This window comes from Carlito syrichta, unplaced genomic scaffold, assembly GCF_000164805.1.
Source record: "Carlito syrichta isolate Samal-C Ts95f unplaced genomic scaffold, Tarsius_syrichta-2.0.1 Scaffold315614, whole genome shotgun sequence".
Taxonomy (NCBI): domain Eukaryota; kingdom Metazoa; phylum Chordata; class Mammalia; order Primates; family Tarsiidae; genus Carlito; species Carlito syrichta.
Genome location: NW_007259710.1, coordinates 313289 through 335061, shown reverse-complemented (window position 1 = coordinate 335061; position 21773 = coordinate 313289). Strand labels below are relative to the sequence as shown.

The window sequence follows — 21773 nt, the reverse complement described above, 5'->3', positions numbered from 1 at the left end:
TGTGTGTAGCCTGTTCAGGGGTGTGTGTGTGTGTGTGTCGCCTGTTCAGGGGTGTGTGTGTGTGTATGAGTGTATGTGTAGCCTTTTATATATACCCGCAATCATCTGAGTACAGGAAATTAGATACTCTGCATACATCATCTAAAAGTTTGCACATTTTTTCCCCAAATATTTATTTTTCTTGTCTAACTGAAACACCCTACCCTTTGACCAACATGTCCCCATTCCTCTCACACCCCAGCTTCTGTTACTATATTTCTACTCTCTGTTTCTGTGTGTTCAATTTTTGTTTTAGCTTCCACGTGTAAGAAAGAACTTGCAGTATTTGTCTTCATGTGCCTGGCTTATTTCACTTAGCATAATGTCTTCTAGGTTCATCCATGTTGTCACAAATGACATAATTTCCCTCTGTTTTTAAGGCTGAATAGTATTTCTTTTTTCTTTTTTCTAAGTTGAGATAATGGTTCACTGCAGCCTTGACCTCCTGGTCTCAGGCAATCCTCATCCTCCTGAGTAGCACCCACCACCACATCCTGCAATTTTTTAATTTTTATTTTTTAACGGAAACAAGCTCTTGCTACATTGCCCAGGCTGGTCTTGAACTCTGGGCTCAAGCTATCGTATTTCCTCAACCTTTCAGAGTGCTGGGATTATAGGCATGAGCCACCACGCCTGACCAATGCTGAATAGTATTCCATTGTGTATGTATACTACATTTTTCTTATCCATTCATCAGTTGATTCCATAACCTGGCTATTGTGAATAATGATTCACTAAATACCTTTTTTTTTTTTTTTTTGAATTGGAGTCTCACTCTGTCACCCAGGCTAGAGTGCAGTGGCATGCTCACAGCCACCCCAGCATCAAACTGCTGGGCTCCAGCGGTCCTTCTGCCTCAGCCTTCCAAGTAGCTGGAACTACAGGCACGCGTTACCATGCCCAGCTAATTTTTAATTTTTATTGTAGAAATGAGGTCTCGCCAAGTTGTCTGGGCTGGTCTCAAGCCCACAGGCTCAGTCAGGCAGTCTACTCGCCTCGGCCTCACAAAGTGTTGGGATTACAGGCTGAGCCACTGAGCTTGGCTGTGTAAATACCTTTGACATACCAATTTTAAATCCTTTGGATATATACCCAAAAGCGGGATTGCTGGATCATATGGCAACTCTATTTTTAGTTTTTTGTGGCACCTCCATACTATTTGCCACAATGACTATTAATCTACATTCTTACCAACAATGTACTGGAGATCCCTTTTTTCCACATCCTCACCAACACTTGTTATCTTTCATGTTTTTTATATGATAGGTATGCGGTGGCTTGCCCTTCTTTTAAAGAGCTGCTTAATGAGAAGATGGTAGCTGTTCTATACTCATATAATTTCGGAAAGGTTGTAGTATCTGTCCTTATCATCTGAGTGTGCTCTTTGTTGGTTGGTGGGGAGATCAAACAGAAACAAACTGGTAGTCCCTCTTCTCTATAGTAGATGTGCTTGACTTGGAAAAAGAGGACTGGACATAATTGAAAAGAGAAGAAAGTGATATTCCTTGTCTCCGTATTTAGCTTTCTGCCTGCTGAAAGTAATAAGTATATTACCTCACATTCCTGCCTTATTGTTTGCTTGTAGCCCACTGTCCAGGCACATTCGTTCTGTGACCTTGTGGTCCTCCTCAGAGTAGCTCTTGACAGCTGGAAATAGGTGGAAATGGGAACCTTCTATGCTAGGGCTAATCAGAGAGGTGTCTCCCAAGACCAGGCAGAAGCCAAACGAACATAAATCCAGTCTGAAGGAAAAGTTAAAAATCACAGTACACACAAGGGGGCAAAGGAAAGGCAAAATATAAAATCGAGGATTTCAGTGTGTACCCAGTTGAGAATGCTCACTGTGCTAGAGTGAAACCTGAGAGTTACTAAGAATAACCAGACATATCCAGGCAGTCGGGTCTGGGGTGTGGGAGAGCGAACAGAATCTTGACTCAGATGCTGTGTTCCCTTCCCTGGATACTAAGCAGGACTGCCTAGTTTGCTTTATTCTTCAGGCAGTTTTTGGAGGCCCCAGAGGATTCTGGTAGCCTTTGGCAATAATATTATTAGATTGGATTATAGCTTGGAGTTGCCCAGCTTTCAGAAGAGTAGGACCTAATTCATTTCCCTTAAGTAAGTGATGTTTTTTTTAAAGTTCGGTTTTCAACTTTGTTGACTGGCAAGATTTTTGTATTCAAGTACAAAGTTAAAGTGAAGCCGTGATTGCTTTTTGTTGGGTTACCATGTGAATGATATTTGAGGTCCCAGTACACATGTATCCCAGTTTGGTTGCCGTGTCTTTCTGCCTGATACTTCTGATGACAGTATTCTCTCTGCTTTGTTTCGGGACAGACAGAGAACTTCTGGCTTAGCACTCAAACTCAAGAAAACTTGCTGCTTCAATTTTTACTCATGGAAGACTATTCTCTCCGCAGATTTTTGCAGCTCAAATGGCAGCCCTTCTTTCCAGCCCATCAAAAGCCACGTAACCATTCCAACAGCTCATGTGATGCCTTCTACTTTAGGGACCTCTCCTACCAAGCCAAATTCTACACTTGCTGGACCCTCTTCCTCCAAACTCCCTTTGTCAGGATTGGCTGAAAGTGTGGGAATGACAAAAAACGGAGACCTCGGTGCAATGAAACGTTCTCCAGGCCTATCTAGAGATCTCATGTATCTCTGTGGTGCTACAGGAGAAAATGGAATTCAGCAGTCCTGGTTTCCAGCGGTGGGCCATGAAAGAGAGAAAGAGGTGAGGAAGTTTGATATTCCTAGCATGGAATCTACCCTTAATCAGTCGGCAATGATGGAGACACTGTATTCAGATCCCCACTACCAAGTTCACTTCCACAGTCCAAGAACCAACACAAGCAAGGACTTATACAAAGTGCTGCCTGAAGCTAAGAAGGCACCAGGCAGCGGGGCAGTATTTGAGCGGAATGGACCACACTCTGGCAGCAGCGGGATCCTCCCTTTGGGACTCCAGCCTGCCCCTGGGCTCTCCAAGCCTCTGCCATCTCAGGTGTGGCAGCCGAGTCCTGATATTTGGCATCCCCACGAGCAATCTTGTGAACTCAGCACTTGCCGGCAGCAGCTGGAATTGATCCGTTTACAGATGGAGCAAATGCAGGTAGAGACCTTTTTTCCTTGGATTTTATAGGTTCTGTGTGGTACTTAGAACTTTATAGCTTTTGTCCTTTAAGTTTTGACTTTGAATAAAACATCTGTAAGAAAGAAGGAAGATTTATTTTTATTTTTTTTAATTAATTAATTTATTTTAGAGACAGGGTCTCACTATGTTGCCCAGGCTGGTCTCGAACTTCTAGGCTCAAGTGATCCTCTCACCTTGTCCTCCCAAATGCTGAGATTATAGACGTAAGCCACCGCACCCAGGCCAGGAAGATGTTTGTAGACAGGAAATGAAAGCTTGTGAGCTCTTGGCCATTGAATCTGTTGATGGTCTAATTAAACATCAGATAGGTTCTTCAGAGTAGTAGAGGGCTACAAGGGGAAACCCAAATATGTGCCAATGTCAGTCACTAGGCTAAGTACTTTCACATACAGAGTCATATTTAATCTTCATAGTACACTTTGAGGTAAATGTAGAAACTTACCAGGTTCTTAGAATAAGCCATCTGTCCAGGGTCACAAAGCTGGTATCAGAGTTAGTGTCTAAAAAATGTTTTTGAACCCCTGTATTCTTTCCACTATACCACTTTTGTATTTTTTCCTTTTTAAAAGTCCTTGTGCTGCTAAAGAGTAGGAATTGGGAGCAAACATACTCTCCTTTCTTGGTTGGTGAGGACATCTTAGCTCCTGTTTTGCCTCTGTTGCCAGATAATAAAAGATATCTGACCTTTTCTTAGAAACGAGAGCCTTTCTGAGCAGGGAGTGTTCAGTTGGCAGAAATCTCCCTGGCAGGTTCTTTCCAGTCATGCATCAGAGCTAAAATTATTTTGTAAACATTGGGCCTTATCAGGCAGAGCCAAACTGGGCCTTGATGGCAGACCCAGCTGAGTACTGCTCAGGTGTTTTCAGGCATGTATGAGTCAAGATGAAGCCCCTCTGGGCCTCTTTGTCTTTCAGCTTCAGAATGGAGCCATTTGCCACCATCCTGCTGCTTTTGCTCCTTCACTGCCCATCTTAGAGCCAGCACAGTGGATCAGCATCTTGAACAGTAATGAACATCTTCTGAAGGAAAAAGAGCTTCTCATTGACAAGTAAGATGAGGGGTACCTTGGGTGAGGGTGTACCTTGGGTGAGGGGTACCTTGGGTGAACCTCTGTTCTCCCAGGCCCCACTGAGGGCATCTGATCAATGAAGTCTTCCTGAAGGCTGTGCATCCCCATTTGTTTAGGCCCACATCTTGCCTCATGATAGAGGTAGATTGATGAGCAGCCTAGTCTTGTATATGACTAATGATAGGCCAGTTGTGTATCTCTTCAGGGACTCTAGGGGTTCCAAAAGGGTGTAGGTGGTTCATTGCAGCTTATCTTTCCTCATTTCACCTCAGACATCTTCCTTATTTGCTCTTCCTCCTTTAGCAAAACAATGATGTCCAGAATCCAAGGTCTTTGCTTACATAATAGGGATTATACTTACCTAAGGAGAGTAGAGGCTTGTATTTATGTGAGGGAATCAGTATTATTGTCAGGGCCCCAATCTGATTCTACTGGGTTTTTGCAGGCAGAGGAAACACATCTCTCAACTGGAGCAGAAAGTGAGAGAGAGCGAACTACAAGTTCATAGTGCCCTCTTGGGCCGCCCTGCCCCCTTTGGGGATGTCTGCTTGCTGAGGCTGCAGGTAAGTATTGGCAATTTGCATGGCACCATTAGATACCCAGGAGATACATAAGGTGTCCCTACCTTCAAAGAGTCAACATTTGGGCCAGGTACAGTGGCTCATACCTGTAATCTCAGCACTTTGGGAGACTGAGGAGAGCAGACTGCTTGAACCCAGAAGTTTGAGACGAGCTTGGGCAACATAGCAAAAACTCGTCTCTACCAAATAAAAAAATTTTTTTTAATTAGCTGGTTGTGGTGGCATGTGCCTGTAGTCCCAGCTATTCAGGAAGCAGAGGTGGAAGGATCACCTGAGCCCAGTAGGTTAAGGCTGTCATGAACTGTGATTATCATGATCATGCCACTGCACTCCGATGTGAGCGACAGAGTGAGACCCTGACTCAAACACACACACATACACACATTCTAATTATAAAGCAGCCTTTATCAGGTCCCTGTGGGGACAGAAAAGGCTTAAGAGTAGAACCAAGCAAAAGTCCAGATGCCTTGGTGTCAGGACATACTTGGGAGAAAAGGAAGGCAGAATAAGGTAGATAGTAAGATCCTAGAGTTGGATAATGTTCTGAGAAGTCTTAATCTGCCATCCCTGGCCAAATGGAGAGAGAAGCGAAGGTCATGGAGGTTTTAGAGCCATTCTGATTTTTATTCCTCCATGTCTAAGTAGCAACTAAAGAAAACCATATTCTCACTGAGATCAGTGACTGTGGGGGTTGAGAGTTTGAAAAAAGTCTGCTTTGTTGACTAGGCTTCTGCAGTTTGGGCTTTTGAGTTAGGTGTTTGCTAGATTATAGTACTGGATTTGCTGCCTAGTGGGCCTGTTAAGGCAGTATTGTATCTCATAGAATCAGAATGTTAGCGTGTGAAAGGCCCTTAGATAAAATCTAGTTCAGTCATCTAATTTACTGTTGAAAAAATTGAAGTCCAGGAAGGAAGAAGAACTTGCCTGAGGTTATATAGAGAATGAGAGGAGGGGAGCCTTGAACCCAAGTTTTCTGATGTCTTGTCCTGTGTTCCTTCCATTATGCAACACCTTTAGATATTGTTTTAAGGCAGTGGTTCTCAAAATGTAAGCATACATCAGAATCACCTGGAGGGCTTTTTTTTTTTGAGTCAGAGTCTTACTCTGTTGCCCAGGCTGGAATGCAATGCCATGCTCACGGGCCACTTCAGGCTTGATCTGCTGGGCTCAGGTGATCCTTCTGCCTCAGCCTTCCAAGTAGCTGGAACTGCAGACACGTGCTACCATGTCCAGCTAATTTTTAAATTTGTTATAGAGATGAGCTCTCACCAAGTTGCCTAGGCTGGTCTCGAACCCCTGGGCTCAGGCAATCCTCTCACTTCTGCCTCCCAAAGTACAGGATTACAGGCTTTAACTACCATGCCTGCCCTGGAGGGCTAATTAAAACACAGATTGTTGGAATGCGTCCCCAGAGTTTCTGATTCAGTGGGCCCAGGAGTTAGGCTAGAGAGATTGCATTTCTAACAGTTTCCAGCATTAGGTGATGCTGATGCTATTAGTCCTAGGTCCACACTTTGAGAAATACTGCTTGAAGAAATTTTTGGAAAAAGATGATATTTGACCATGAAGTATACTGTGCATAAGTAAAGGACTATAAGGGGAGGGAACAGTTACATATTGAAAATCTTTCTGGCAGGAATTGCAGCGAGAGAACACATTCTTGCGTGCACAGTTTGCACAGAAGACAGAAGCCTTGAGCAAAGAAAAGATTGAACTTGAAAAGAAACTCTCTGCTTCAGAAGTTGAAGTCCAGCTCATCAGAGAGTCTCTCAGAGTGGCATTGCAGAAGCATTCTGAGGAGGGGAAGAAACAAGAAGAAAGGGTGAGATGAGGAGCTGATAGCTCTCTAATTTGTAACAGTTGGCAGTCAGCTTGCTCTTCTAAAACCTAGGCTGTTTCTGGTCCCTATTCCTGGAACCAGGAGGAGCCATTGGGTGAGACCCTCCACTGGCTTCTCATGCAGAACTGATTAGCTACAAATGGAATCCCTCTTTTCTGCTTTATCTCCACAAATCCATGACAGCCAGGGAAAGTTGTATAACCCCTCGCTGTCCCAGGTTGTGATGTACCGCTATCTGGCCTGGGTGGAAAACCAGCCTGAGCACTCACACCAGATGGCACTGTTGCAGAATGTGGTAAATTTACATTGTTCAGTCTAATTTCTCCTTACTCCTTCTAAAAAATAGAGAAAAGTCCTATGCGTGTAACTAGTTTGGGAGTTTATTTTTGCCAGTGCTCTTAGAATTGCCATAGGACAAGAATGGTCATCATCAGAGGAGCTGGTTTATTTTATTTTTATTTATAATTATTATTTTTTACCTTACTTTCAATGCTCAAATGGAAGCTGGTTTAAAGTACTCTATTTTTGTTGGTACCTCCCAATTTACAGCTTTCTCTAATGTACATGTTCTGGGGGGACTAGTTCAGTAATATTTAGTTCTGGACCTTTTGTATTAAAACAACTAGAGCAATACTTCTCAAATTTTAATGTGTTTCCAAATCACTTGAGGATCTTGTTAAAAATGCACATCAGATTCAGTAGTTCTGAGAGCTCGCCTGAGATCCTGCATTTCTAACAAGCTCCCAGATGGTGATGGTGCTATTGCTACAGGAGGGACCTAAAGGGCTTGTTAAACAAGAATTTTAAAAAATTCATGTATCTAAGTTAAATAATCAAATACCAATAGGTTTATAATTAAAATTATAATAAATTATTAAAAATTATAACAAAAATTAGTAGTTTTGTGCCCTAGCCCAACCCTACAATAGTATCTGTCCTCAACTCTTCTCTTTCCCCTTCTCTATATAGTTGACCCTGGAACAAAACCACACAGGTCCACTTACTTATGCACGGATTTTTTTTCAGCCAAACACAAATCGAGAATAAAGTATTTGAGGAATGTAAAACTCAAGTATATGGTGGACTGACTGACATACAGGTACAGGGTTTCCACAGGGCTGACTACAGGCTTTAAGTGTGTGCAGATTTTGAATACAAAGGTGATCCTGGAACCAGTTCCCCGTATATACTGAATAGTATGCTTTTATTGCATTTTTTAAAATGAATTTTAGACATCTGTTTTTGTTTCATGGTTATAATATCTCTCTGACAATATTGATTATAGCTTTTTTTTCGGATGTCTACATCTGCCTATAGTATTCTTTCTTGTTTCCTTAAGGTCCTTTCTGTTTTAGTGTCTTTCATGTTAGAGGCTTAGTGATCATTGAATGAATGGGCACTTACATTTAAGAATGAAGCATTTAAAAGCTAGATGAAAGCTCTGGGTTCATGTTAGTTATCTGTTGCACATTACTGTAGGATCAGATTTAGACTACCCTTTTCACTTGGGAACCCTTAAATGTCAGTATCTGGATGTCTTCTCTTATTCTCTTTAGTGAAGAGTCTTCATCCTGTTGCTTGGCTGGGAGGCTGGATGTTGGAAGGCTTTTGGCTCTTGTACTCTTGATCCACAATTCTATACATAGATTTTTACTTTTATTTATTTTCAACCAATGCTTCATCTCTCTCTCTCTCTCTCTCTCTCTCTCTCTCTCTCTCTCTCTCTCCCCCCTGTGATTAGTATCCCTGATTCTAGAATCTCACATTTGGTTTCTCCAGAGATAAATCTCTTTTCTCCTGTTGAGGAATTCCAAGGTGAGGGTGGTATCCGGCTAACTTGTATATAGATTTCCACCAAATTCTCCTATTTTTCAGATCTGTGACTGATACCTGCCTCCATAGCTAGCTGGTGCTTCAAGTTCAGAGGCTCTTGGGAATTGTGAGGGGCACATTGTCTTTTTGTTGTCCCCACTGCATATTATAACTGTTCTGCTCAAAGTCATTTATCCCCCTCTGTTCACTCTCATCTTTTGAAACATATTAAGATCTTTCATAAACTTTTGTCTCCTCCCCTATTGTCTTTTAAGTTAATACCGTCTTTCCTTCCTGTCTTCTTATGATGTCTTAGGCCAGGCATGGTGTGGTGGTTCACACCTGTAATCCCAGCACTTTGAGAAAACAAGGCAGGAGGATTGCTTGAGTCCAGGAGTTCAAGACCAGCCTGGCTAATATAGTGAGACCTTGTCTTTACAAAAAAAGTTAAAAACTAGCTGGGCATGGTGGTCTGCACCTGTAGTCCCATCTGCTCAGGAGGCTGAAGTGGGAGGATCACTTGAGCCCAGGAGCCCAAAGCTGCAGTGAGCTGTGATCTTGCCCCACCACACTCCAGCCTGGGTGACAGAGTAAGACCCTAACTTAAAACAACAGCAGCAACAACAAAAGATGTTTTGGAAGGGAGAAGAGAGATTAATCTATGATCAGCTTACCATTTTTTATTTTATTTATTATTTATTTTTAAGAGACAAGGTTCTTGCTCTGTCACCCAGGCTGGAGTGCAAGGATATCATGCAATCATAGCTCACCACAGTCTCAAACTCTTGGGCTCAAACGATCTGCCCTCCCAGCTTCCTGAGTAGCAAGGACTATAGGCAAGTGTCATCATGCCCAGATAAATTTTTTCTTTTTTTGCTAGAGAGAGGATTCTTGCTATGTTGCCCAGGCTGTTCTCAAACTCCTGTTCTCAAGCGATCCTCTCAACTCAGTCTCCCAAAGTGCTAAGATTACAGGCATGAGCCACTGTTACCAGCAGTTGAACATTTCTCAAAATCCAAAGTTGGTTTTCAGGCATTTTCAGTAAGCTTCCTAGGTGATTCTGATGCATACTGAAATGTGAAAATCACTGGTTCAAAGCTTTAAGGATACAGATTGGACCTGGGGTAGTTTATTTTCAGGGATCTCTTTTTAAAAAGTATTTATTAAAATTTTTTTAAATTTAATTTTTTAAAAAATGGAGATGTCATCTCCCTGTGTTGCCCAGGCTGGTCTTGAATTCCTGGGTTCAAGCAGTCCTCCAACCTCAGTCTCCCAAAGTGCTGGGATTAGAGGGTATGAGCCACCACGGCCAGGAATCTTCTTAGTACTATTATATCATTGGATTAAATTAGACTTGTGCCTCCTCTTTGAAATTTAGTGATCTGCATCACGTTTTTCTGTTTTCTCTTGCTTCCCTCAGCCTTCTTGTTCATAAGCAAAATAAAAATACCATAACAGTAAAGAAATCTCAGGTCTGGCATTGTGGCTCTCACCTGTAATCCCAGTACTTTGGGAGTCTGAAGCAAGAGGATTGCCTGAGTCCAGGGATTCGAGACCAGCCTGGACAACTTAGTGAAATCTCATCTCTACAATAAATCTAAAAATTAGCCAGGCGTGGTGGCACGGACCTGTGTTTCCAGATACCTGGAAGGCTGAGGTGGAAGGATATCTTGAGTCCCGCAGGTCGAGGCTGTGGTGACTGTGAGCATGCCACTGCACGCCAAACTGGGCGACAGAGTGAGACTCCAACTCAAAAAAAAAAAAAATAGTAAAGAAATCTCTATTCAACAAATCTTTATTGAGTACCTGCTCTGTGCCAAGCATTGTGCTTTGTGTTAAGGATTTAGTAATTAGCAAAATGGACACAGCTCTTCCTCTCAAGTCTCATTAGTTCTTTCAGTTGATTACTTGGCTTTAAATCGTGTGGGATTTAGGGAAGAATGTATTGCCTTTCTTACCAGAACGACCAGAATGGTTAGATATTATTGGGAAGTTATACTACTGCAATTCAGTTCTGATGCAGACCACCTGGAGTTAGTGTCAGACTCCACAGTTAAGGGCACAGTCTCCATAAAGACTGTGCTGCCTGGGCTCAGTGGCTCAGCCTGTAATCCCAGCGCTTTGGGAGGCTGAGGTGAGTGGATTGCCTGAGCCCGTGGGTTCGAGACCCTCCTTGGCAACTTGGTGAGATCTTATCTCTACGATAAATCAAAAATTAGCTGGGCATGGTAGCGCGTGCCTGTAGTTCCAGCTACTTGGAAGGCTGAGGCGGAAGGATCGCCAGAGCCCAGCAGGTCGAGGCTGTAGTGGCTGGGAGCAGCCACTGCACTCGTCTGGGTGACAGAGTGAGACTCCAACTCAAAAAAAAAAAAAAAGACTGTGCTTACTTCAAATGCCAACTGCAAATTCTGGGGTCCCCAGGCCATCCATATTTCTGACCAACTGGCTACAAATCTGTAGGTTTTGATGACCTTCAGGTTTAGTAATTTCCTAGAACTACTTACCGAACTCAGCAAAGCACTATACTTATGATTAAATTTTTATTATAAGGGATACAATTCAAGACTAGCCATATGAAGAGACATAGAGTTAGATCTGGGAGGATCCTAAAAGCAAAGACTTTGTGCCTTTTCATGGAATCAGGACATGTGAACACAGCACATTTATGTGTTCACCAACCAGGAAGCTCCACCAAGCTTTGATATCCAGTTTTTAATTGGAGTTTCATTTATGTAGGCAAGATTGAACTCAATCTCCATCCACTTCTCCTTCCCACAGCAGATTAGGCTCCAGGCAGTTGGGTTTTTTTTTGGTAACTTGTCTGCATTTTGGATTATCTTACTAGAATAAATTTACTCATGGTGGGCTCTGGCCTATTCCTCTCCAATTATTCAGAAAATTCCAAGGGCTTAGAGGTTACCTCCCAAGAACCTGGAACAAAGACCAGACAAACAGAAGTGCTATTTTTTTTCCCCTGGGTCAGGGTCTCATTCTGTTGTCTAGGCTGGAGTGCAGTACAGGGACACAATCACGGCTCACCACAGCCTAAACCTCCTAGGGTCAGATGATTCTCCTGCTTTAGCTTCCTGAGTAGCTGGGACTATATACACCACCACATCTGGCTAATTTTTCATAGAGACGAGGTCTCCCTATGTTACCTAGGCTCAAACTCATGGACTCAGTGATGCTTCTGCCTTGGCCTACCAAAGTGCTGGGATTTCAAGTGTGAGCCACTGTGCCCAGCTAGCCCTGTCGGTTTTTAAAAGCTGCCCAAGGGGCTTTTCTTCTCTGCCCTTGATTAGAAAGCTTGTTAATTCTTTAGGTTATTCCTTAATCTCAAATGGCATAATTTGATCAACTTCTTATCTTCATTGCAGTAGAACATTTACAGCCCCAAGGGCAGAAACAGTGGTTACTTCAAAAAAAGCTGGGCAGACACTGGCTTTGGAGGCCAAGGTGGGAGGATTGCTTGAGCCCAGGAGTTCAAGACCAGTCTAGGAAACATAGCAAGACCTCGTCTCTATAAATTTTTTTTTTTTAAATCAAAAAATTAGCTGAGTGTGGTGGCATGTACCTGTAGTCCCAGCTACTTGGGAGGCTGAAGTGAAAGGATAGTCTGAGTTCTGCAGTGAGCCATGCTTGTGAAAAAAGGAAGAAAAAAAAAAAGTTGATATTAAGTGTCCTAGAAAAGGGAATGGAGACAAACTCTTGACAGTTCTTTCCATAGGTCAAGGGTCGTGATAAACATATCAATAATCTGAAAAAGAAATGTCAGAAGGAATCAGAGCAGAACCGGGAGAAGCAGCAGCGCATTGAGACCTTGGAGCGCTACCTGGCTGACCTACCCACACTGGAAGACCATCAGAAGCAGAGCCAGCAGGTAGCAACAATATTTGGGCAAACCTGGGGCAATCAGGGAGTGGCCATTCAGGGGAACTTTTTTAGATCTGCTGTATGCAGCTCCCTAAAAGGAGAATTCCAAAGAAATCATGTCCAGATTCACATCTGTCAAATTTGCAACTAGACTGCAAATTTTTTGAGGTATCCAGACAGTCTTCCTTGGCTTATTGACCTAAGCATGGGATCCAATCTCTCAGCTTAAGGATTCTGAGTTGAAGATCACAGAGCTGCAAGAGAGAGTGACTGAGCTGGAAAATTTGCTGGAGGAGACCCAGACAGTCTGCAGAGAGAAGGAAGTTCAACTGGAAAGCCTAAGACAGAAAGAAACAGAATTCTCCACTACACATAGGTAAATACCCCTGTGGGTTTGAGGTAAGAAATGGAGAGCTAGTTTCTGGTCCTAGCTACCCTACACACTTACTTGGGTGACTTATAGGTGCTTTGGGCAAATCATTTTACTTCTCTGAGCTTTGTTTTCTTTGGACTGTGAATAAAAGGAAAGCTGCTTGTGGGCAGAGATAAGAGTGGAGATGCACTGGGGGCTTGTTGTTCCTTTGGGAAGATCCAACCCAGTGCCTACCACATAATTCTTGAGTATATATGTGTTGAATGAATGAAAGTACTTTATAAACTGGGAAATTAGGTATCTGTATATTTTCAAAAGTGGATCCTGGTGCTGAAGACTGAGGATTATCCACATTTTGAATCTAGTAAGCTAAAGGCTAGCAGGAGCATCTGTTTCTTCTCAGCCCTAGGGATTACTCTGCATTGCCATGACAGGTCTGAGAACAAAACAAGATGCCATAATGTACTCTCAGGGTGTCTTGGGAGCCTCTTCCATATTAATAGCAGTTTCTGAAAATAATGGCTGTGTTTCAACAGTCTCTTGGACCAAATCCAGTTCCTAATGGAATGGATTGGATTTCTCATCCCATATTTAACCACAGTGTCCCTGTTGTTTATCTCAGCAGATGGACCATGCTGTAAGTAATTATGGGGACCCTTTGGAGGAGACCATTGTTAGGAGTCAGAAGCAGGGTTAGGGGACTATGGTGGCAAGAAAACAGGAGCTCTTGTATTTTCCAAAATTTCTACAATATACATGTATGACTTTTATAATCTCAATATGTGATAAATGTTATTTTTTTAAATATCAGAACAAACAGCATACAAGAGGCTTAGGCATATAGAGAACTGGTGTCACATTGTATTGATTCTGGTCCCTAGGGAAGAGAACTAACATACACTGAGTAGCTTCTGTGTGACTCCCCCTATATACAACAGACCTAAGAGTGTCTTACACTAAAACAATAAATAACAGAACCCCAGGGGTCAAAGTCACATCTCTCTGACTTCAAAGTTCTTGACGAAACCACTGTCTTTCAGCCTGCAAGATAAGCAGTCTGTGGATGAGACCAGTGGAGATGGTCCAAAACTTGAAATGGAGTCCTGGCAGAAGGAATGTGACTCCCTGCGAAAGGTGACTTGAGGGTGTTCAGACTGTCATGCGGGGTAGGTTGGGAGGAAAGAGAAGATTGTATATTGGGAAGGAACCATGAATTCCTAGCCTTAGGCCAACTAGGATTTATTATTGAGAACTTTCTTTTCTGAGAAATTGCCCCTGTGTAGTAAGTTTGCATTTAGATATTCATCCTTGAAACAGGCAGACTTTACTCATCTAGAATACAGGTAGACGTAAGGGGAGATAGGCCTCTGAACAGCCAGACTAGGTGACCCAAAATGGCACACTAAAGTTTGTTGTACTTCATTCATGGCACAGACCCATGTTGCACTTCATTCATGGGCAGAATCTTTTACGTTGGACAGAGTTCCAACAGTGAGGTTGCCTGGTTTCTGAATTCAGCAGAGTAGAGGGAGCCAAGGGACCTGTTGGTGAAATTAATCACAACTTAGTCAAAAGTAAGACCCAAAAATGATTTAGAGAATACCTGTGGTCTTAATAGACTTAGGAAGCCAGGCCTGCTTGGGGTTTCTCCTTGGATAACTAGTGTGTCCAGAGCTATATATAAATAACAACCGTCACAGCTCTTGAAATGGCAGGGATTCATTAAACTGAATTTTTAGCCATTTTTTTTTGTACCAAAGAATTAGAATGTGTACTGGCTACATGAAGTTGATTCCACTGGTCTGCAGTCATTGGGTGAGGGTCCCCTTTCCCTCAGTAGTGGCCATGGGTTCACACTACAGTTCTGTATAAACCTTTGTGATTGGAGCACTGAATTGTCAATCTAGTTAGCCAGGATTAGGAGTCCTGTTTATATTTCTGTAGGTAGAACTAATTAGTCTTCACTCTGGTCTCACTACTAATGGGCTATAGCCAGGGGGGCTAATAGCTAGACCATGGATCCTAGTGCAGCCCCTTACCCTCCGACCTCACCAACAACCTTGTGCTTGCGGCCTTTCATGCTAACTTTGCCTTTCAGGTTGTGGAGAAGCAACAGCAGAAGATAGATCAGTTGCGCTCTCAAGTACAGGTGAGTGGAAATCCTTGGGACATGGTGGCAGGACTTGATGGAGTCTGACAATTAAGACAGCATTTTATTTTGTTCTCTGCCATGCAATTGCTCAGCATAAAGATACAAGAAGAATGAGACCCAGTCAGTGCTTTCAAGCCTTGTTGGGAGGACACTAATAGGAGTTTCAACACAGTAAAGCACCATGAGAGCAGTACCCACTTCACTCTGGGAGAAAGAGCACAGAAGAGTCAGTGGGAGGAGAGGAGGTCAAGGACAGCTTTCTGGAGATCCTGATCCTTGAAGGATGAGGAGTTAGCCAGGCAAAAAAGAGAAGCTGGATAGGATATATTGAATTCCAGATAGAAGGAACAGCATAGTATGAACATGGAACTGCAAACAGTTTGATACTGTTGAAATATTCAGTTTGAGGTAGTGAGTGGAGACCTGGGTGTTCTAGTCTGAGAGGGCTTTGATAGCAACTGAGTTAGCATTTATTCTTTTTTTTTGTTGTTTTTTGTTTTTTGGTTTTTTTGAGTTGGAGTCTCACTCTGTCGCCCAGACTGGAGTGCAGTGGCCGCTCCCGGCCACTGCATTCTCGACCTGCTGGGCTCCGGCGATCCTTCCACCTCAGCCTTCCAAGTAGCCGGAATTACAGGTGCACGCTACCACGCCCAGCTGATTTTTTGATTTATTGTAGAGATGAGGTCTCACTGCCCAGGCGGGTCTCGAACCCACAGGCTCAGGCAATCCACTCAACTCAGCCTCCCAAAGGTGCGGGATTATAGGCTGAGTCACCGAGCCCGGCTAGCATTTATTCTTTAGGTAGGCATCTATTATAGCATTTAATTGAGACGTGATGTGGTCAGGCTTTCAGTTCAGGCTTGAGTATGGAAGAAGATTGGCAGCCTGGAAAGAGGCAAGGCTAGGGAACTATTGGAGAAAGTCTAGGAAAGATGATAAGGGAACCTGACATAAGGCAGCATGCGGGGGGGCAGTGAGGAAACAGATTTAAATGCTTTAGGAGTTAACACTGAGAGGATGCAGGGGCTCGAAGAATAGGGAAGATTCAAAGACAACTGGTTTCTAATTTTGGGAGAGTGGGAGTGTCCTTAATTGGGTTCTTCTGGGTAAAGCAGGTTCACTCAGGTTCTCTTTAGACTCTAAAATAAGTTTTCACACCAAAACACCCGCAATGCAGTCACTCTGAGGAAAAGCTGAAGGCTGCAGTCTTGCCTTTGCCATTGTGTAGGTTGGTACTCTCCTACCCCTTTCCGTGTCTCTTAAAAACATTAATACACAATATTGTCAAGAGCACTTAACTGTTAACCCCCAAAGATAGAGACTGCTTGGTGTTCTGTTCCATATCCTCAGTGTTTGTCACAGTAAGTGCTCAATAAATACTGAACTCAACTGAGTAGTACATTCCCTGCCCTCAAGAAAGTTATGTTTGTGTGGAGGGAGGAATCATGTGCCCAGCCAACTAGAATATTAAGTTGATGTACTCATGAACCATGATAGAATGAGTGGCAGGGTAAGGTTGGGATTAACTGGATCTGATTTGCAGATGGGGAAGGGCTCAGGTGGACTTCAGAGCTTTCCTGGGGTGACAGCAGAAGGACGTCTCGAGAAAAGGGGAAGGGAGTGCGCAAAGGCATTGGCGCTGCCGCCTTTGGGGATGAAGGCCATTCAGTGTGGCTGGATGGGGCCTGTGGAGGGCGGGCAAAGGTATGGCTAGAAGAGGAGTTGGTAGGAGCAGGATGTTGGTAGGAATGCTCTGCTGAGAGGCTGGCCTCTGTTTGGCATGCAGTTAAGGGCTGTAGGAGAGTTTAAATGGGAAGTCACAAATCAGGGCTGTTCTAAACCTCTTAGCAGCAGTATATAGATAGGGCGAGGCTTTACTGTATAGTCCAGGCTAGCAGTGATAAGGTCTGAACCAGACTTGTTACTCCTGGTATGTTCTCTTTCAACATCTTGTTGTGGGATTCAGAGCCTAGAGCAGGAGATGGCTCAAGAAGAAGGAACAAGCCAGGCCCTGAGAGAGGAGGCCCAGCGGAGGGATGCAGCCCTGCAGCAGCTGCGCACAGCCGTGAAGGAGGTGAGCAGCCTTAGTCAGGCCTTTTGGTTCTGCCTCCACAAATCTGATTTCCTGGCGTGCCCTACCCATCCCTACTACCATAAGAGCCCCAGTGTTTGAGAGGGCTCTACTGAATTTTTTGGGAAGAATGGGAAGATGCTTTGTATCATCCTTTGTATTAAAGGCCCTAAACCTGTCTTAGAGTGTCCATAATTATCCAGCAATGCTTATTGATGTGGAAAGTCATTCTGTTTCCCTTTACTTACCTGCAGCCACAGGTTCATGGGGTTAGGGAGGGAGGGTTAAAGAAGACTGAGGATTTGGTGTCCTCATGCTGTAAACGGAGCTGTCAGCAGGGGGCAACCAAGTTCATTGGCCAAGTGCCTAGGATGGCATCCCAAGCTAAGATTGCCTTGTGGCCTAGTGTGGGGTGGAGGGGCTGCGACTGAAGGAGGAACTCTGTTCAGACTGTAAAACAAAATAAAGGTAGAGAGGGAAGGAGAGTGGATTGAGCTGTCAGGAAGAGGGAGGGAAAGAGATACATACATGAGTAGCTGGTTTTTATAGTGAAGCCTCACTCCACTGAGGTGAGGGACAGCCCCAGCACTAGATCCTCCAGGTCCCCAGCTTCTCCAGCCCCCCCCAGTGGCCACTAGTTATCATATTGTCTTTCTGCCCCTCCCCCCCCTTTTTTTGTTTGAGTCAGAGCTTCACTCTGATGCCCAGGCTGGAGTGCAGTGGCATGTTTACAGTCACCGTAGCCTCGACCTGCTGGACTCAGGTGATCCTTCTGCCTCAACCTCCCAAGTAACTGGAACCACAGAAGTGCGCCACCACATTCAACTGTTTTTTTTTAATTGTAGAGACAAGGCCTTGCCAAGTTCCCCAGGCTGGTCTCGAACCCCTGGATTCAGGCAGTCCTCTCGCCTCTGCTTCCCAAAGTACTAGGATTACAGGTGTGAGCCACCATGCCCAGCTTCTTGCCCCCTTTATTCTTCTGACACGCTGTGATCAGGCTGGCTGGTGGCCACTTTTGTCAGGGTGGCAGGGAGAGATTGAAACCAGTGTCTCCTCAGATTTCACGGTTCACGTTGAGCCTTCTCTAATAGCCTGGCTAACAGAGTTGGCTGAAGGACTGGCTTCAGATAGAGTTCCTAGGGGCGGGAGCATCTCCTCTGGTTCCTGAACAGAAACGTGGAGGCTGATGACTCAGAACCTGCTGAGGAGTACTTCCTCTCCAGTGCTGGAGCCCTGTGGGCCCAGCCTACCCTCAGAAGAACCAGGCCTGATATTGGGGGAAGCACTAAGCCTGTTGACAGGGATGGGTGGGGAGGGGGGACACTGCCTGTGACTCTTCTCCCCTCCACACACATGTATATATATCCACACCTACACACACTCATGCACAGACACTCTTTCTCTCCCTAGGCCTGGGTTAATGTCCTTACCCATCTGTCTGCTCAGCTTTCAGTGCAAAACCAGGACCTGATTGAGAAAAATCTGACACTTCAGGAACACCTGCGCCAGGCCCAACCAGGGCCTCCGTCTTCACCAGACACAGCCCAGCTGGCACTCGAGCTACACCAGGAGTTGGCTAGTTGCCTTCAAGATCTGCAGGCTGTCTGCAGCATTGTGACCCAGAGGGCCCAGGGCCATGACCCCAACCTCTCCCTGCTCCTAGGCATTCACTGTGAGTCCTCAAACCAGTCTGGAACCGGGGAAAGATAAGCCTTTACTCTCTTCTCACTCCTACCCCACTTTCCCGTATTTATGGTAATGTGTCCTGGGTGCATAGGCCTGGTCATTGCCTCTAAAAGTTTATATGTTTCACAAATGTTTTGGAAACAGGCATCCTATGGGGTATCTGCATGCAGGAAAAACTGAAAGTAGGCTCGAAGCAGGAAATTATCAGCCCACTATCCCCAACTGCTCTTTAAAAAGTGCCATGTCCCAAGACCATGGGCCTCAAGGTCCTGCCTATCCATACTGCCCCCTCCACACGAAAGTGTGTCCCAACTGACTTACTAACATTCTCTTGAAATGCTCCTGTCTCCAGCAGCACAGCACCCAGGGACTCAACTAGACTTGCAGAAACCAGAGGTGATCAGAAGGAAACTAGAAGAGGTCCAGCAGCTGCGTCATGACATCGAGGATTTAAGAACCACCATGTCAGACAGATATGCCCAGGACATGGGAGAAAACTGTGTCACACAGTAGGAATGCTGGGGGTGGGACAGGTTGTATTCCCCCGGGGAAGATCTGGGCTGCTGAGAGCCTAGTCTAGCAGGTTCCTGCCCTTACAATCTCTTGCCTCCGATCTGCTGCTGTTCCCAGAAAGAAGAATCAGAGGGGAAGGGAGAGCCTGCACCGGGGGCCAAGGCTTGATTAGGGAACTCTGCCTGTCTTACCCTACACTGGCTTTGCCTTGTTGGACTACGTTTGTCCTGTTATCTTAATTCACTCTTAGGGTGAGTTACTTATTAACTTTTGCCAGGTGCAGCGCATAAGTCCTCACAAACCGTTCTCAGCTTTAGGCTGAGACAAACAAGCTGCTCGCCTTTCTTCTCCATCCTCTGGGATGGATCCACATTCATTCCCACTTCATACCTTGGTCCTGCTGATTAGAGAGCTTATTAGAGGGTCCTGAAAGACCAAGTACCAGTAACAGTAGCCATTTGAGAATTCTTAAGCCCCATGTGCCAGCCATCCTGGGAACTGAGCTGGCTTTTGGGGTTTTCTCAGGCCTGGTCCCACTACTTCTTCCTCAGGGCTCTTGTCCTCCCAGAAGCCTCAGGGCAATATGTTCACTTGCAGCATACCCACTAGGATTGTGGGCCTAGAGCTTGCAGCCGGGACTCCTTAATCTACCTACCGTGCCATTTTACAGGAGACCCCACTCTAGCTGCCCTGTTTCCTTGGGACCCTAGCCATGTGGTTAGCATAGCCCCCTTCTCCTTTGTCCTCAGGCCTTTCAGGTAGCCCCCTTCCTGGGCTTTAAGTGGAAACTCTTCTCTATGGTTCTGGGCTTGGGCAAAATTTCCCCCCAGGCCATAGGGCAACTGTCAAGCTGCTTAACCCCTCATGCAGGGCTAGGTAGAGCCTGTGTCCAGCCCTCTTGATTTGTGCCTCTCTTGTGTTTGGGGCAAACCAGGGTGGGGTAGGTCCTTTTCCTTTCCTGTTCTGGCTTCCTTAAAAGTTCAGAGTACCCAGTACAAGTCAGCTTTAAGGTACAGCTCTCAGTGTTTTCTGGGTTGGTTGGTTGGTTGGTTGGTTGTGTGTTTCTCTTACTGGGGCCTTTGGACCCTTGGCTCTCATCTGTGTCCTGGTTTAGGGAGCATCACACAATTGTATCTGGTTATTGCACCAGTCATGCCTCCTCTAGATCTGGAGCCAGGCCAAGCAGGGGCCATACGTGGGTATGGGAGTGCTCAAAGCAGTTCAGGGTCCCAGACAAGATTCTTACTAAGCTCTGGGCTGTTGGCAGCATCCTAGATCTCACGCCTGGGCCTGAATGAGGCTCCTTCTTAAGTGTTTTTACAAGTTTGTGTTTTATTTATGGAGTGACTTATCCCTTCCATTCAGAGCAGCCCCACCCAGCCATCCCCTCAGCCTCTGGGCTTCTGCCTCCTAAAAGCAGAGCTGCCTGGTTGGTCTCCACCCTGTGTTGGGAGCCCTGCCACCATGCTCACGGGTATTTCTCCTCATAAAGTTTATAACCAGTTATTTATATGAATCTTTGTTATGTCAACTTGTTTGTATTGCCTATTTTGATTATAAAATAAAATATCTTAACAAACTCTTTGGGTTTCCATAGCTTTCCATCATCACCACCCTCCCTCTCCCCTTCCCCACCCCCGTCACTTTGGCTTGTTGGAAGCAAAGGCTGGGTGTTTAGCCAAGTTCCCCAAGGCAGCAGAGGGACCTTTGGCAGGTCCAGCCTCACGTCTGTATCTCGGCCACTTCGGCTTCTTTCTATAGGGACAAGTAAGATCTCTTTGCATATCACTTTGTTGGGCACAGCTGCCCTGAGTCATAGCACAAGTTTGTCACAGGAAAGAGTTTGTGTTCATCCACTGCCTCTGGGTTGCTGTGAGGAAGTGACTTCCCCAGAGCAAGGCAGGGTACTGTTTGCCTCAGGGAGCAAGGGTTGCCCTTCTGGGCTGTTACCTGTCTGAGCCCTGGACCTGGGGGGACTTCTGAGGAACTTATGTCCAACCGCAGACAGGTAGCTAAGTAAGTCTCCAAAGTCGGGCTGGTTGCTGGAGCCTGCGCCTTTAACCCCTGAGTTCTTGCTGTCAGTAGTAGACGTTTGGGGATGCCATCTGCAGCACGGAGTGGGGCTGAGCTGGGGCCCAAGGTGGATCTTTAACAAGGGCCAGCTTGAGCCCAGCCTCGAGTCCTGATGCTAACCTCTGCCTCCACATTTTGCAGAGCGGTCAACCTCTTACCTTGGTCTCCATCTTGCTTCTTGAGGGTGTGGCCTATGCCTCAGGCCACCACCCTTCGCTGTCTAAACCTGCCCGAGTAGGGAGGTGCTTTGGGGAAAATCTCTGCTTTGGTGTGCTTCCTATCCCCAGGATCAGTGATGTGGGGGCGGGGAGGGTCCCTCGGAGCAAGGTTCCCTGGCTTGGGACCTTTGGGTTTGAAAGCAGCCCGAGCTTCCAAAAGCCCCAAGCTAAGCTGTACTATTATGACGCCTCCTCCTGGAGACTAAGTGGCACTCGAGGGTGGGGAGTTAGTTGGATGACACAAACCTGGGGGAGACGGAAGAGGGCTTTGCCAGACCCTCGCCCCCGCCCTCCCGGGCCTTTCCGGCCATCCAGCCCT

General features: G+C 45.3%; 1 protein-coding gene across 6 annotated transcripts in view; it reads left to right on the top strand.

Annotated features, from left to right (window-relative positions):
* CEP85 (centrosomal protein 85) overlaps positions 1 to 20745 on the top strand; it is a 32434-nt gene extending 11689 nt beyond the window's left edge. For 2 of the 6 annotated variants that reach the window (XM_008073055.2, XM_008073053.2), the window contains 11 exons: positions 2457 to 3151; positions 4108 to 4241; positions 4708 to 4825; positions 6480 to 6665; positions 12223 to 12375; positions 12593 to 12744; positions 13782 to 13875; positions 14840 to 14890; positions 16860 to 16967; positions 18411 to 18636; positions 19003 to 20745. In XM_008073055.2, coding sequence (XP_008071246.1) covers positions 2457 to 3151; positions 4108 to 4241; positions 4708 to 4825; positions 6480 to 6665; positions 12223 to 12375; positions 12593 to 12744; positions 13782 to 13875; positions 14840 to 14890; positions 16860 to 16967; positions 18411 to 18636; positions 19003 to 19163 — 2078 coding nt within the window. In that variant the 3' untranslated portion in view covers positions 19164 to 20745. The remainder of the gene's footprint in view (positions 1 to 2456; positions 3152 to 4107; positions 4242 to 4707; positions 4826 to 6479; positions 6666 to 12222; positions 12376 to 12592; positions 12745 to 13781; positions 13876 to 14839; positions 14891 to 16859; positions 16968 to 18410; positions 18637 to 19002) is intronic. The other 4 variants (XM_008073054.2, XM_008073052.2, XM_021706465.1 and 1 more) reach the window with 3 other exon arrangements.
* Positions 20746 to 21773: the final 1028 nt, after the last annotated feature.